We start from the raw sequence: 15,767 nt of genomic DNA on the forward strand, positions 1-15,767 counted from the left end.
TGTAGCCCCTTCATACCCAAGGAAACATGACTCACTTGGCCATAAGATAGAACCCTCTTCTTACAGAAGCATCCCTCTCCTCTGCGGCAGGCACTTTTACAAACCCTGGGGCCAGATGAGACTCTGGGGTAATAGCTTCAGGGAGGGAGGAAGTAATGGGCTCACATATGTGCTTGGATTGGGAACCTGCACTGGTCCCAGGTGTCTTGGAATGGAGGTGGGGCTTAGCTGGGTCTCGGGGTTGCATCTCTGGAGGTGAATGATTAAAGGGCTGGGGGAAAGTTAGGTTCAGACTTAGATGTATTTGTTGCTTTAAGCCATTCCATATTTTCAACCAAGTTACTAGAAGCAGTTTTTAACAAGTTGAGTTTCTGTCCTTAGATAGCTAAACCTTTTCCCTGAGCCAAATTAATAAAATGGAATTTCTTATCAAGAATGAATTATTAAGTAAAATGGAAGCACTGGGCTAAGAAAGCAATTGATGCAATTTGTTTTCGGAGCCTTCAAAGTGCTGCAGCGAGCATAGATCACAGGGACTGGCTTAAGTGCCAAAGCATGGGGCATTAATTTTCTTTCAGAGTGGATTCCAGGTTCACAGGATATCAGAAGTGCTGACTGGGCAGTGAAATCCCATTTGTAACATGTTAGGTTAGGAAACAGATTGATTTATATGTTGATGTAATGGATCAAGGCACAGCATGCTTAAGAAAATGGAGAGCCCATTAAATAAGAGCATTTTCAAAGTAGAGAAGTACAAACATAAAAAAAAGATCCCATTATACCCTAGATAAGGTTGGGGTATGTTTGATTAGTTGATTCCTAGACATGGTCCGCAGAGGCTTTTTATATTTCAGATGATACCTTCTTGAGAGTCTCTTATGACCACAAGGATTAATCTTTCTGAACTCAAAAGTGAATCACTGCAGCCTATTAGCTGTCTGGAACGATTCCAGGTACTCTCCTTTTTCTCAGCGGTAACTGATGTGAAAGCTGTCGCTGCCTCGCTGCCTCTTGCTGTTGCTTTAACCTCTGGTATTTTAGTTTCTCTTCAGGGAAGGCAGTGCCGACCATCTCAGCACAAAGATCAAATGCGCTTGCCACTGCTGCACTGACCTCAGCGGTTGACCCATGAGCTGGACGTGCATGCAGTTGGAGCTCTTGTGGTCTTTCAGCCAACAACCATGATGAGAACCACGTGCAGCGTGATCTTCGGTGCTGAGAACTGGCGGCCCGCATGGTTTCGACCACTCCACGGCTGTGGCTTGGGTGACCTCACAAACCAGCTGCCCCCCGTGTCTTACCTGTATTCATTTTTGGAATATAAGAGGAATTCCTCACCCCACACTTGAGAGATTAGACATCACACCCGAAATCCTATTTCATAGCTGCCTTTAATATAAAGAATGCACAAAGCCACAGAGAATTTAGGAACTACTTTTCAGCATCTCTCAGATTTAATGGTGATAGTTCATAAATAGCAAGTTGAGGAAACTCTTTGGACCTGTCGATTTGACTTTCTTGATTACATATTTGTCATACCTTACCGGCCCTCCTCCCCATCCCCCATTTATTTCTGTCTGGGCTTTTTAAATAGGAAGAAAAGAATTTGGGGGGAGCATCACTTTCAATACACAGACGTGTCCCGGGGGTTTTCCTGCCTTTGTCTCTGTGTGTACCCGTTTATCTAGGTCCATTTTCCTCTGCACCACAGTCCAGGTTTCTAGCTATACTCCTTAGAAATGGCTCCCAGAAGAAGACTGGCCACCATAAGGAGCATTTTGGTTCACATCTTGAACTCATCGTGAGAATTAGTGCATTTGTCTTGTGCGTCCATATAACGTTTAGTGATTTCTTTTGATTAAATGCAATTAGTGTCCTTTCCACAAATATCTTTAAATGCTTTTTTCTTTTTTGGGGGCAGACCGGACTTGACACCAATCTGTAGCTCCAATGCAGCTATACTTAAGGCATGAGATCTGCCTTCTACTTGAATAAATTCTCATCATGGTAGGCTTACAATTGACTCTAGTTGATAAAGCTGCTAATTGTTCTCATTGGGTTTAGTAGGTGTTTTTCAACCCAGATTGATCCAGACAACATTTTCCTTCCAAATTCGCTTTCTCCCAGCCAGCCAGCAGGAGTTTGTGCTTCCTTCTCTTGTGCCAGTAGTAAGTGTTTCAAAAGCAAAACATGTTGGGTGGTAAATTCGTTCTGGAGAAAGATGATAGTATATTTAAATATCTAATGTAGGCTCCTGATTGGAAGGATCATTCGTGTCTGTGTTGTCCATCAGCATAGATAAGAATTGCTTAGAAAGCACATGTTTTCCATATACTTTCAGCCAGACCTACCCTTTCTGTTAAAGGAAAACTGTTTTATGTTAATTGCCCTTTTTATTTTTTTAAGATTTTATTTATTTTTTAGAGAGAGGGCAAGAGGGCTGAGAAAGAGAGGGAGAGAAACATCGATCAGTTGCCTCTTACAGGCACCTGGACCAGGGACTGAACCCGCAACCTAGGCATGCGCCCTGACTGGAAATCCACTGGCAACCTCTAACTTTGTGGGACGACACCCAACCAACTGAGCCAGACGCCCAACCAACTGAGCCACGCTAGTCAGGGTTAATTGCTCTTTTTAAAAAGAGCAATGTAGCAGACCCCACAGTTTAACCCTATCCCCCCCACCCCCGCAACAGATGCCGCCATCAGTGTTGGCATTTTTTAGATGTTGGGATGCCTGTGTTTTTTCCTAGTGCAAGAGACTTTGTGGGAGCCATCATGCCTAGAAGTTATTTCTTACCTGTAACTAGTGAGTTGTTAATGGCTGTGGTCTTTCGCGAAGAAGAGAAGACTAGCCTAAGAAAGACTTTATACAATAGTTGATTATTTTTACCAAACATGAGAGAAATTTGCTCATGACATTCCCTTTAGTATTTTGTTCAATGAATGACACAATCGCTTATTGAGTATCGCTAGCCAGACTTGCCCTCTTCCTCTCACCCCTAACCAACCTGTCACCAAGTCATGCTTGGTTTGCTCTCCGGGATGACTTGAATCTCGCTCTCCGCCACCCTCCCTCCGCCCATGCTACCGTCTCTCTCTGGGGTTGTGCGCCTCCTCCCTCCGGAGCCGTTTCCCTGCGTGCACTCGTGGTTCCTTTCAGTCTCGTCTTCACCTGCAGCCAGAGGAAAGCATCAGGACTACAGGTTGAAAATAGTAACTCGGTGCTTAGAACCTCTGCTCTCATCCAGTGATACAGACCGGAGGCCCCTCTTGGCCCCTGCACGCCTCTCCTCCCGCCTCTCCTCCCGTCTCTACGGCTCGCTGCCCTCCCTCCGCTGAGAATGCTCAAAGCTCTGCTCTCCTCAAGCAGAGCCATTCTCTTCAGGAAGCTCGCCCGATCCCCCTACCCAAGCCTGAGGCAGAGCCCCCTTTCTGTTCTTCTTCAGTGCTGTGCTCTCCTTTCCTTCCTAGGGCGTCTGGGCGCACAGTCACGCTTTTTGGTGTGTGGGCTGCTGCCCTGGATTGCGGGCCCCAAGAGAGCAGGGGCCGCACTCTTTGCTCGCCCTGTGTCCTAAGCGTTTAGTGTGTGGCTTTGCATAATAGTAACTGCTCAATAAAATTTTGTGTGAGTGAACTGAGTAAAATTACTGGATTTTTAGGCATTTTATACTTGTGTGGTTTGATATATTAAGAAATAGAAAGTGGGTTTGCCTGTATTGGAGGAGACCACGGTCAGGTTCTAGACTGCCAAGTCAAAAGTACCCAGATGGGGATTGGGGGTGAGATTTCTCATTGACCTTTCACGTTGATCATGTACATCCAACGTTTATTTTTTATTCTGGCCTAGCTCCTGAGAAAAAGATTGTTTATGCGATAAAAATAGTAAGGAATGAAAATTTGTTAAAAAAGTAGATTCTGTTGTCACAAACAACTGCATGACTGGGCTTTTGTACAGACTTTTTGGAGTAAACTTGCGTTTTTGTCCCCCTTTGGTAGGCTCTTGCAGCCAATGCCGGAACAGGATTTGCTGTCGCCGAGCCTCAGATTGCAATGTTTTGTGGGGAGCTAAATATGCATGTGAACATTCAGACTGGGAAATGGGAACCTGACCCAACAGGCACTAAGAGCTGCTTTGGAACAAAAGAAGAAGTTCTGCAGTACTGTCAGGAGGTAAGAGCGCTACCAGAAAGTTAAAACCGCTTTTTTTCTGGGTCAAGTTTGCACTGTTTACTTTAGATACGGATATTCTGTCATTCTTCTCTTTTGACCTAAGACCAAGTTGCTGATGCCGGGCGCCCAGGCCTGTCGTTTGTTTCTAAGCGTGCGATGTGACTGAGACTTGTCGAGGCTTCTGCCTCTGTGTGCTGTGCACTCGCCCTGTCAGGGAGGAGTTCGGCAGAAGCCTGGCGGGCACCGCACCAGCCAGCCCGGTCCTCCTGGCTTCCACTCGTTAGGGGGGAGGGCGAAGCAAAGCGTGTCATGTTTGTGCGTGTGTTTTCTGCTTGCTGTAAATGATCATCTCAGGTCTGATTCAACTTGGTTTTGGGTCAGAACTTGATCTAGAAAAGGCTATGAGATGTTTGAATTTATTACTTAGCAAGACTTGGCGCATAGGGCCGGGGTCAGAGCATCATCCTAGATTACATTAACAGACATTTCCATAGATTTCCCTCTTAAATATTTTAGTTCATGAACTGGGCTACTTACACATACCCTTCAAGTGGCTTTGATACCTTACAGATTTTGGGGGCTGACAGCTTGCTGCTTTTGTATGTTCCTAAAGAAAGATTCCTTTTTTTTTTTTCTTTTTAAGGGAATGCATTAGTCAGAAATCTGTGTGTCATGACAAAAGTAATCATTGCAGTATCTTTTTACTTGAAGAGTTTATCTGGAGCTGGAAGCAGCAGGGTGGACTTTAGATTCATAGATAGGACAATAGTGACGCTGAGTAAACGTAGACCCTCATCCTTACTTGCTAGTGAATGTACCTTTATTATGGACCAAGTCAGTTTATTCTGAGTGTATTCTTTGCCCTTGCAGATGTATCCAGAGCTACAGATCACCAATGTGATGGAAGCCAACCAGCCTGTGAGTGTGGACAATTGGTGCCGGAGGGACAAAAAACAGTGCAAGAGCCGCATTGTGATCCCTTTCAAGTGTCTTGGTGAGTGCAGTGCAGATGTTCTTGGCTGTTTCTCAGGAAGTGGGTTCCCTCATGTTCTCGTGGACAGGATTTCATCTACATCTGTTAAGAACCTGAGGGCTACAAGAATTTATTGTGGGACCTTTTTTTTTTTTTTTTTTTTTTTTTTAAGTATTGGTTGCTCTCTGTGTCGAGAGTTGACTTAGATGGTCACTAACTCTCCCGCGCCCATCCCGGGCTTCCTCTGCCTTCTGAGGAAGAGCCCTGCCTGTGGCGCGGGAGGCGAGCACCGCCTGCAGAGCAGTCCAGCCCGGCCCCGGAGAGCCTCACATTTTACGGTTGTCGTCGTGGGCGGCTCTGAAGGAAGCAGCCCACGGATACAGCATTAACGTTAGGTATTCTGGGTAGTTCTGTAGATGTATATAAATTTAGCCATGAATTTAACTTTTCTCCTCTCTCCCTCCCATCTTTAAAACCTTTCCTAAAATGGATACATTGCTTTTCTGATTTTCACATGTAGCAAAATAGCAGGAAGGAAAGTCAGCATAGCAATGACGTTGTTTTCAAAGTGCTCAGTAGGAGGAAAGAGGGACCCTGCCGGTGCCTAACATCCTTTACTTCACAGTTGAGCAGCCTGCAGTGGGGTGAGACTGGGAAGCACTCTTTATAATGAGTTTACGGATGTTCTTCCATTCCATTTGGCTTCAAGAAATCTCTGGGTATGAGGTTCGTTCATTCTCTATAAAATTCTCAAACTAAATGAAGCAGAGTATTACTGAATATTTGTAGATAGGTAGTATTTGGAGTCATTTCTTTCTTTTGCATCTTGACCTCTAAAGACTTCGCAGCCTGACCTTTCCCCTCCTGTATGTTTTGTGTCACTTTGCTGGCGCCACGACCCACCCAGAACTCTGGGCTTGAGGTCTGGGAGACCTTCATCTCTGCATCAAGCCAGTTTTCAAGCCTGCCTGGTTCTTACCCCTTGAACGTGGCTTATGTGCATTCGGAAGCTCACCGAGGCCCTCCAGGACCTTGCAGCAGACTCACGGGCATTGTGGGATGTGTTTGGTTTGCGGGGGAAACATCTGTCCAACATCCCATGAACTACTAGCTGGGGGTATGCACAGTTTCAACATCTGACCATTGTATTCCTTTTTTTATGATCTCCTATCTTTGTCTAACTAAGTGGTTCCTGCGATAGAGAGTCAGCATCACACAAAATCACTGCAGAATAGAGAAGGAGGAGGGCGTTCCGTCGGTCGCCGGGTCAGAGGAGCGGCGCAGGGCCCAGCAGCAGGCCCTGGGTGGAGGCACAGCACTGACGGGGCTGGAGCGCTGGCTGCTTGCCTTTTGGCCCGGGGGTGCTGTGAGAAAACTTCCTGAGACACTCGGGGTGTTGGGACCTGCAAGTTTGGGAACCTCTGGCCATGTCCTTGTCCATCTGATTCCGGAGCCCTAGTTCAGCCTCTCATCGTTTCCTGCCTCGGCTGTGACGGCGACCTCCGTGCGTGTCCCTTGGGTCCGCTGCCCTCTCTGTTGCCCTCTGGTCTAAAATGAAGATTGACTCGTCTCCGCTGCACATAAAACCCTTTAGTAGGTGAAGAAAAGCTTAAGGAAAAAAACAATGTTAAATTAAGCTCCTCGGTATGGGTTAAACTCCATAATGTGGGCCTTGCTTACTTTACTCTGCTTTCTGTGACACCCAACCCCCCTTCTGTGCTTCCGGCTCTACATCAGCGAGGACACCTTGTGGCTCCTGGCCACTTGCCATCCAGTTCTCACTGTTCGGAATGACTCTGTTCTGCCTCCCTTTACTTGGGACGTTCTCCCTTTACGACTTACCTCGGGGTGCTTCCTTTAAAGGAAGCCATTCCTCCTGGTCTTATTTTCTACCTAGGAAACCAGATTTCCGAAACCCTTCATTTTGTTGCCATTATACCAAATCATGCTGTACAATCAGTGATTTCTGTTTATGTCTCTTTCTCTACCTTTGTTGTAAATACCTTGAAAACACCAGTCCTGCTTCAGTTCTCACTCCCTCAGCACCGTGACGGCACCCAGCACGTAGGACACGCTCTGTGATGACGACGGGACTGCGGACATCGCTAGTGCACAGCAGAGCGTGCGCTTTACTGCTTTGTTTCCACATGCTGTGGTTTGAATTTATCAGCGTGTTACACGGCCAGACAGTGAAGTGATAGTGTCATTAACTCAATGCATAAAGACGATGTGACCATAAACTATTCAGTACCGACTTTGCATCGTCACAAAGCATTATCCAATCTGCAGTGTCACTTCTTCAGACAGTTACTCATTTTTAGTAGAGCTACCCATTTTTATTTTTAAATGAATACAGTTGTCTGAGCCTAAGGGAAGGACCAGGCAACTGGAGTTTAAGGGAGGCAGTAGGAAAGAAATACTGTTGATTCTTCCTTCAGTCGTCATTTAAGACGTAGTAGATTTTAATGTCTCTCCGCTCCTTCCACCTAACCGCCCCAGAGTGCCCAGGTAGAACTGACATGGTTAGTAATCAGCACAACCTTCTTTTTACCGTAGATTTCCTTAGAAAGCCTTTGGTGATAAACTTTTATAGTTACTTTTGCCTTTTTAATTTAGAAATAATAATGATTTAAAGTGAACTTCAGGTTTACAGAATGGTTCCAAAAGTAGTATAAAGAGCTTTTTGTATACCCTTTCCTTTGATTTCAGATTTTCTGTTGACATTTGATTAATACGGTAAAATTAATCTTAACTACTTGTTTTTCAATCATTTAAGTTGCAGGCATGATGTCCTTTTATTCCTTAGTATGTATTTCCTAAAGACAAAGACATTCTCCTAAATAAGCATAGTACAATCATCAAAATCAGGTAGTTATCGTTGATCCAATATCCAATACATATTTTGCTGATACGATGAAAAAAATCAGGTATAATTTTTATTCATTCACACCGGATGGGTCTTGTTGTCTTGGTCACAGTCTATTTGACAATCTAAGGGGGCAAGAGGTCAACCCCCGTCTAAATAGCCAGATAGTGTATGTTTTAAAAATCCTTACTGCACACTGGTTGAAAATCACCGTTAATAGACTATAGGCCAGTTAACCTTGTAGCATGTCTTGCAGTTTGGGTTTGTCTTACTCCTTTTGACTTACTCATTCTTAAGAGTTTTATTACAGAAATGTTCTTGCTGCATCACATTAGGAGTTTCATGATGTCTCTTTCATTATCAGTCTTAACTTTTACACCTGGCTAAGGTGAAATCTGCATTCATTTATTTCATGGTGGACAGACTCACTGTCCAGATTTTGCCAATGGGAGCCCCTTCATGCTGGTTGCTGTGTCCCATGTCCCTACCATTCTTTGAAAGCTTCCTTACTTTCTGTTACAAAAAGATGCGCTAGGCTCATCCTATATTTTTCTACCCCACCCCTGCGCTCAGACATTTCTTCAAGAAGGCCTGGTTTCATTTAGTAGGGAAGAAAGAATATCTAGGAACCAAGATCTGAGCATTAGATGTGCTTACTGCTATTACAGTGTTATTGCTTCTAGGTCTACTCAGGAGACAGCTGAAAGATGTTATATGTGTGTATATATATTACATGCAGACACAAATCTTTTATCTTTATGTGCATGTATTAAAAACAATGAGCTCATGTTGATACCTGTAATTCTATTACCTTCAGAGTGTGTGTGTATGTGTATTTATTTATTTAGAAGATTTTATTCATTTATAGAGAGGGGGATAGGAGGGAAAAAGAGAGGGAGAGAAACATTGATAGGTGAGAGCCACATTGATCAGTTGCCTCTCGCATGTGCCCCAGCAGGGGATTGAACCAGTGACCTTTTGCTTTGTGGGATGACGCACAACCACTGAGCCACGCTGGTCAGGGCTATCTTCAGTATATTTTTAAAACCTTTTCAGTATCCCCTGTAAATAATAATTTCTCTGATTTTTAAGAATAGCTTTGTTGAGATATTATTCATGTTATATAATTTACCCATAGTTTAATGGTTTATAGTACATTTACTGAAATTATGCAACCATACTCAGTTCTTTCGACATACAGACTGTACAAGAAATTAATACAGTAAAAAGTGAGAGTCTTGCATATTTTATTCACCAGGAGTAACCACAAGGAGAACCCTCTTACACATTTTAAAGTAAAGACTGTGAGCTGCCGTAAAGAGATAGATGGTAGTGTGGTTAGCTTCAGCCTTGAAACCTCTTTTAAATATAGATCTGCCTAGCAAACCCAAATCATAGGGAAGCCAGCAGGGTGGGGAGATGGAAACTGGGAGAAAAAGAGAGCTGAGTCTGTCTTGGTTGGGTGCCCGTATTAATTGGTTTGGATATTCCAGGGGCCTTGTCTGTGTACTCAGGCACTGCTTTCTGTTGTTTCTGTGAGATTGAGGGGAAGGGTGTGTCTTGATTAGGATGCTTGAAAGCAACCTGAGGATGAACTTGGGTTGAGGGCAGTGTTTGCATGAAGCCTGATGTCACGCAATTTGCAGACATCTGTGTCCACATCATTTAACTCTTTTAATTGATACTTAGTACATTTGGTGAAAAGTTACAGTTCAGTCTTCTCAAAATGAATCTTATATTTCCTGTTATTACTGTTTGCCTCCTGCTTATCTATAGAAACTTACCTAAATGAACAGAATGAGCTGAGCAGTAGGACATTGTTGGTGATGTGTGAGGAAACAAAACCGCCGCTATTTGTAGGGAAGGAGTCAGTCATCTTTGACAGTTATGTATAGTCTGGCTCCTGAGCTCAAGAGCTTTCCACGCTCAGAACAGTTCTGTGTTTGGTTATTTGGGAAGGCGATTTGGACAGGCAGCATTACTGTGATGTGAAGACTTCATACCAAAGGAAGTTTTCATATTCAAGCTCTGAGGTGCAGTCTTCAGCAGCTGCACCTCGGTGCTTCAGAGCACCTCGCCCGTCCGCTGCAGGTGTCCGTTGGCAAGTGGCCGTGCCAAACATTCACAGGCACTGTAGTTCTTAGGGCCTCGCAGTCTTCCACTGTGTATACATACCGATATTGAATGAATTCCCTATTAGTGGACGTTTAGGTTGGTTCTTTTTTTTTTATTAACAACACTGTGATGAATGTTTTTGTTCACTTGCTGAATATTTCCTTGGAATGTATTTTTAGAATTGTATTATAGAATGAAAGAGTATTTTTTGTTTTTTCATTTTTATATTTTAGGTTACTTTTCAATTCAGTGGTAGTCATTTTCTGGTTTATAGAGGTCAAATTAAGTCACTCATAGAATAGCTAGAGATTGGTGGCAGATCTCTATTTTCAGTTTTCTTTTATTTAAATGTATTGAGGTGACACTGATTAACAAGACTATACAGGTTTCAGGTGCACAATTCTACACATCAACAAGATTTAGGGAGCATGTGGAAAAAGGGAACCCTCATGCGCTGTTGGTGGGAATGCAGACTGGTGCAGCAGCCAGTGTGGAATACAGTTCCTTATCTAAATCTTTTGAGTGGGGAGAGGAGCCTGGTTAATTGGTAGTTTGTGTACTGAGTTGTACCTCCCTAGAGCCTTCAGGGCCATTTGTTTACCAGAGCATGCCTGAATTTGAATTTGTCTTACTGTTTTACATGGTTAGATTGAAATGACATATTTTGATAGAAAGACTAGGTGATGTGTTCTTAGGGTATCACGTGTGTCAGCTTGTCCATGATTGGTGATGTTAAACTGGTCACCTGGTTAGGGTAATGTCTACCAGAGTTTTCCATTGCCAAGACCCCTGTTCCCCTTTGTAAGTAGCTTTCCACTGATGATTCAGTTATCGACGAACAGTTACTACAATGGCGGTTGGTCTTAGAACTAGGTGTTTTTAGGTACACAAAGGGCTATTGTAAGATTCAGCTGTACTTCAGGAGAACACCCAGTCTTAGTTTCCTGGGCATTTTGTTACTAGAATCCGTATGGGCAGAAATACAGGACTCAAGAGCTAGGAATATTCTTTATGTGAAATCGGGGTGGGGGAAGAAGCTGTGTGTGCGTGCGTGCGTGTGTGTGTGTGTGTGTGTGTGTGTGTGTTTGTGTTTGAGGTCCTGGATGGGGGTTCTATTCCTGTTCTCTTTCCTGTGTTGTTGTAGCTCTGCATCAGGACTGAGGGGTGGAACCCGAGATAAGTGAGAACAGGCCTGGGCTGACAGCAGTAGCGGAGCGCTGAGCTCTCGTGGCTGTTTGCTCAGAGTTGTAACGTTCCTTCGGCCTTTGAAGAGGAGAGATACAGCGCCTGTCTACACACCTGACTATATATCTGCAGTAACGTGCAGTGAGGGGTGTTTTCACCTTGAATCGTGATCAGGTTGGCTTTTGACAAAGCTTCTCTTTTCCAGTGGGTGAATTTGTAAGTGACGTTCTGTTAGTCCCGGAGAAGTGCCAGTTTTTCCACAAAGAGCGGATGGAGGTGTGCGAGAACCACCAGCATTGGCACACGGTTGTCAAAGAGGTAAAAGGATGGATGGGAAGATCGGTGTTGTTTTGTTAGGAGAGACAGGAGCATTTTCCTACAGACCTCACCGTGCTTGTAAATTAATTTCTTCATCACCCCTTCAAAATTAGCAGTGACTTTGAAAACTAACAATGTTTGGGAAAAGAACCGATATTTTTCTAGGGAGGTTTGGTGCTGCCAGCCCAGGCCCTGAAGTTAGGGACAATGAAAAGGATTGTTCACGCAGAAGGGTGCTCTCAGCAGGGCACCCAGGAATGCCGTTCTAACCCTGAGGCCTCGGGTAGAAACTGCCAGTAATGGAACCTCCGTGTCTGCTCGAATATACTGACAGGAATAGATGTCGCCTCACTCTTCTGGTGGGGAGAAATAATGCGCTTCCTTAACGCTTGTCTCCCTGAGTTGAGTTGGGACTCCAGTGGGTTTGTTTTCTTCGGTCACGCCCTAAGGAAGCGTCCTTGTCCTCCCTCGCCAGAGGAGAGTGTGAATGAACTCCTGGCTGCTGTTGATCATCACTGGAAGAAGATCCCCCTCCTTAATTTGTTCCGTCTTTGGACTTCCAATGCTTTTGGTCTAGATAAGCGAACTTTGAAAATCTTAAAAGCATAACAGCATGACTTTTTGACAGAAAATCTACGTGTCCATGAGAGCACATTAAATAGTGGTGTGGTAAGGGCTTCATTTGGCGGAAGCAAGGAGCAGAGCGTGTCCTGATGCTGGTCTGTGGGTCTCTCCTAGGCCTGTCTGACTCAGGGCATGACTTTGTACAGCTACGGCATGCTGCTGCCCTGTGGCGTAGATCAGTTCCACGGCACTGAGTACGTGTGCTGCCCTCAAACAAAGGTCGTCCAGTCTGCTGTGTCCAAAGAAGAGGAAGAGGAGGAGGAGGGAGAGGAGGAGGAGGAGGGAGAGGAGGATGAAGAGGACGACTATGATATTTTTAAAAGGTGAACTGTCGTTGGGTGGCTGTGGGCCGCTGGGGGAGGGGGCCTGCCTTGCTTGGCCGGGGCTGAGCCAGCTTGCATTTCAGTCCAGCTGGAACTGCCCACGGGGGTGCCAGTGGCTTCAGTCTCATGTTATTCTGGTCACAGTCTTTTCTACAGATTAATGTGGTTCCTGTTCACTAGCTTTGCTCTTTTGCTGGTGCAGCTGGGCTGGGGGCTTTAGTTCAGTGCGAGCTGAGCTTGCTTCCTGTCTCTGTTTGTGTGTTTGAGAATAGGGAAGAGAGTCATTGTTGTGTTTTGTCATAGGAACTGGTGTTAACCTTCCTCTTGTATTGTGACCTGTAGCGAATTTCCTACGGAAGCTGACTTGGAAGACTTCACAGAGACTGCTGTGGATGAAGATGGCGAGGATGAGGAGGAAGAGGAGGAAGTGGTGGAAGATCGCGATTATTACTACGACAACTTTAAAGGAGATGACTACAATGAAGAAAACCCAACAGAACCCAGCAACGATGGGACCATTTCAGAAAAGGAAATTACTCACGATGTGAAAGGTAACCTGACACAGAGCAGTGGCAGTAAAATCCGTATGGTAATTATTTACTTGGAATTTTGTGCTGCCTCCCTCACAGGGGAGCTACAGAAGGAGAGACGATGTGCTCCTGTGTGCCAGAGGGCAAGTCAGCCCTTCAGTGGGCGAGCGGTGCCAGCGTAGCCGTGGTAGCTGGGCCGCCGCAGAGTCTGCCAGTGGACACGTGCCAGGGGAGGTGCAGAGTTGAATCAGAAAACTATTCTGTGCATTGTAAGGACTTAAGCGGACAGTAGGAGAAACAACATGGCCTACCCTTGGGCAGGGTTCCTTCACACTCAGCTTCAGGCATTCTCTCATGCAGGGGTGCCCGCCCCCCCCATTACTGCTAAAGCCCTGACTGCGTGGAATAGGCTCGCTTCCTTGGTTCTTCTCTTTCTGAGTGTGTTGAAATCTGTAGGCTGCCCTGTCTATCCCTTAAAGAGATGTTTGTGACTGGGGGGTAGAATTGAATGACCTGCTGGTAAGGGATGGGAACCAGCAGTTTTTTCATCTTGTCAGTTAAAAAAAAAAGAACTTGTGACAGTTCTAGAACCTCTTTCACCTCCTGCTGATTGTGTATTTGAAACCAACCAAGACCTGAAGAACTATTTAGGGCCCAACTAGGGGGAAATTACTTACTGAGTCTAGAAATTTATGGTGCGGTTCACCTTGGAGAACATCAGAACGTGCGCTCATCCTTACCAGGTGCCTAAGGAGTGTTCACTGTGGTACTTACCGCTGACACAGCCTGCCCCGCTGCGTTCTCCTTTGGGCCCGATGCCACCCGCATAGACACACCGGGCAAACATCTCCGCCTAACAACAGATCAGCAACGTGGGGCTCGCGGAGCTATGAAATAAGGAATTCCTTTGTCAACCTGCACATCAGCCTAGACCCGAGAGCACCAAAAATATTTTCAGTTTCTCAGTGTCTGTGTTGCCTTCGAGTGGAAAATGACTGCATCGTCAGAAATGACTGGCTTGAGCTGGTGATAGAGCCAGCCAGGGCGTCCAGGTTCTGTCCAGTCTTAGTCTTCACTGATGCTAACTGTCCCCCGGTCCTTCCTCCTCACCCGGCCCAGCCCTCGCGGTCCGTAGCGCTGTGGAGCGTTTGAAGCGGCTGCCTCTGTCCCGCTGACGTTCTGACCATTTCCACACAGCTGTCTGCTCCCAGGAGGCGATGACGGGGCCCTGCCGGGCCGTGATGCCCCGTTGGTACTTCGACCTCTCCAAGGGGAAGTGCGTGCGCTTTATATATGGCGGCTGCGGAGGCAACAGGAACAATTTTGAGTCTGAGGATTATTGTATGGCTGTGTGTAAAACGATGAGTAAGTCCCGCCACGCTGGCTCTGTGCAGCAGATTGTCCTGTCCAGCGTTTTGTCTTCCCTGGCCGTCCACGTGACTGCATCTGTGTAGTGCTTCCTGCCCACTTGGGTGTTTGCTGTCAGTCGTTTTCCCTCATCTTGTGCTTTCTAGATCTAGCCTTGCTTCCCTGTGGGCAGTTGTAAGCTCGGTTCTCCATGTCCTGTGCTCACTGTGGGTGTGCTGGTGCTGGTGCTGGTGGTGGTGGTGGTGGTGCGTGTCCTCTCTGGTACCATGGGTGTGCCCGGGGGCCTGTGCTTTCTCATCCCTCCGTGTAGTCTGCAGGCTCCCAGAGTGCTTTGCGTTGGTTTGGAAGGCAGCCATGTCCTCGGTTGTCTCTAGTTGAAAGGCACAAAAGGGTAAGAAGATTGGCCGTGAGTTCTGCACAGGATCGTTTCCAGGCTTTGCCTCTCGTTCTTGCCTTTGAACTGTCCTGTCATCGACCCCCGTGATGTGCGCTCTCCAAAACAGAGATGATGGGGTTACTCTGGGGGCCCGGAATACTGAAATACCTTGCTTTATGCACCCTAGGGAGGGAGCTATTTTCCCCTGTGTTTTGGCAACACTGAGTCACGCAGACAGACGGAGGTAGGGAAGGCATTTCAGTTTGCATGCTCCTCAGTGACCCAGGAAACTCAGGAGTTCAGTTGAGTCGGGTTCACTTGGGTGGGTAAAATTTTGCTTTCCTCCTTGTTTACCCCTTTTCCTTTTTAAGACCCTCCTTGTCTTGTGTTTGGAAAATCCTCCGGCCAGGCAGTCTTGTCTTGGTTCCTGTTCTGGAAGTTGTTAGAATAATGAGTTGCTGCCTGTTCCTGGTATTTGGCTGTAGCTTCTGGTAGTTTTCAGTTCGAATACCTTCGTGGCCCCCCCCACCACAGGCTTCCGAAACCTCAGTGTGACGTGGGGTGCCTTCCGGCTCCCACTCCAGTTGCTGCTTTGTGGCCAGGCTATTTTTATTAGATACAGTTGAAAAGGTGAACAAAATATGAATCCTTTAGCAGAAATGTTTTTTATGCAGGAAAAATAGGTAGAAATTGATAGTTTCTGCTTTGTAAAACTATTTAAACAGAGAGGCAAGGAATCTGGGGTCCCCTAAGATCTCACTGCAGATGGCGCTGTTTTCCCCGGGAGTCAGAGAGGCAGTGCCTTAGGGCACTATGGAACAGCAGTCCTTCTATTTCTTTATCCCTTTTTATTGACTTTATCGGAGTGACATTGGTTAATAAAATCAGGTAGGTTTCGGGCGTATAATTCCGTAATA

The 15,767-nt window shown here is 45.8% G+C and overlaps 1 protein-coding gene across 4 annotated transcripts in view; it reads left to right on the plus strand.

Annotated features, from left to right (window-relative positions):
* The window catches only part of APLP2 (amyloid beta precursor like protein 2), a 69,525-nt gene that overhangs the window by 35,832 nt on the left and 17,926 nt on the right, over positions 1 to 15,767 (plus strand). For 2 of the 4 annotated variants that reach the window (XM_054579456.1, XM_054579457.1), the window contains exons 2-7: positions 3,999 to 4,172; positions 5,043 to 5,166; positions 11,517 to 11,629; positions 12,368 to 12,576; positions 12,919 to 13,127; positions 14,304 to 14,471. In XM_054579456.1, coding sequence (XP_054435431.1) covers positions 3,999 to 4,172; positions 5,043 to 5,166; positions 11,517 to 11,629; positions 12,368 to 12,576; positions 12,919 to 13,127; positions 14,304 to 14,471 — 997 coding nt within the window. The remainder of the gene's footprint in view (positions 1 to 3,998; positions 4,173 to 5,042; positions 5,167 to 11,516; positions 11,630 to 12,367; positions 12,577 to 12,918; positions 13,128 to 14,303; positions 14,472 to 15,767) is intronic. The other 2 variants (XM_054579458.1, XM_054579459.1) reach the window with 1 other exon arrangement.

The sequence above is a fragment of the Pteronotus mesoamericanus genome, unplaced genomic scaffold, assembly GCF_021234165.1.
Source record: "Pteronotus mesoamericanus isolate MK-2021 breed Mesoamerican mustached bat unplaced genomic scaffold, CSHL_Meso_final contig_53, whole genome shotgun sequence".
Classification (NCBI taxonomy): Eukaryota; Metazoa; Chordata; class Mammalia; order Chiroptera; family Mormoopidae; genus Pteronotus; species Pteronotus mesoamericanus.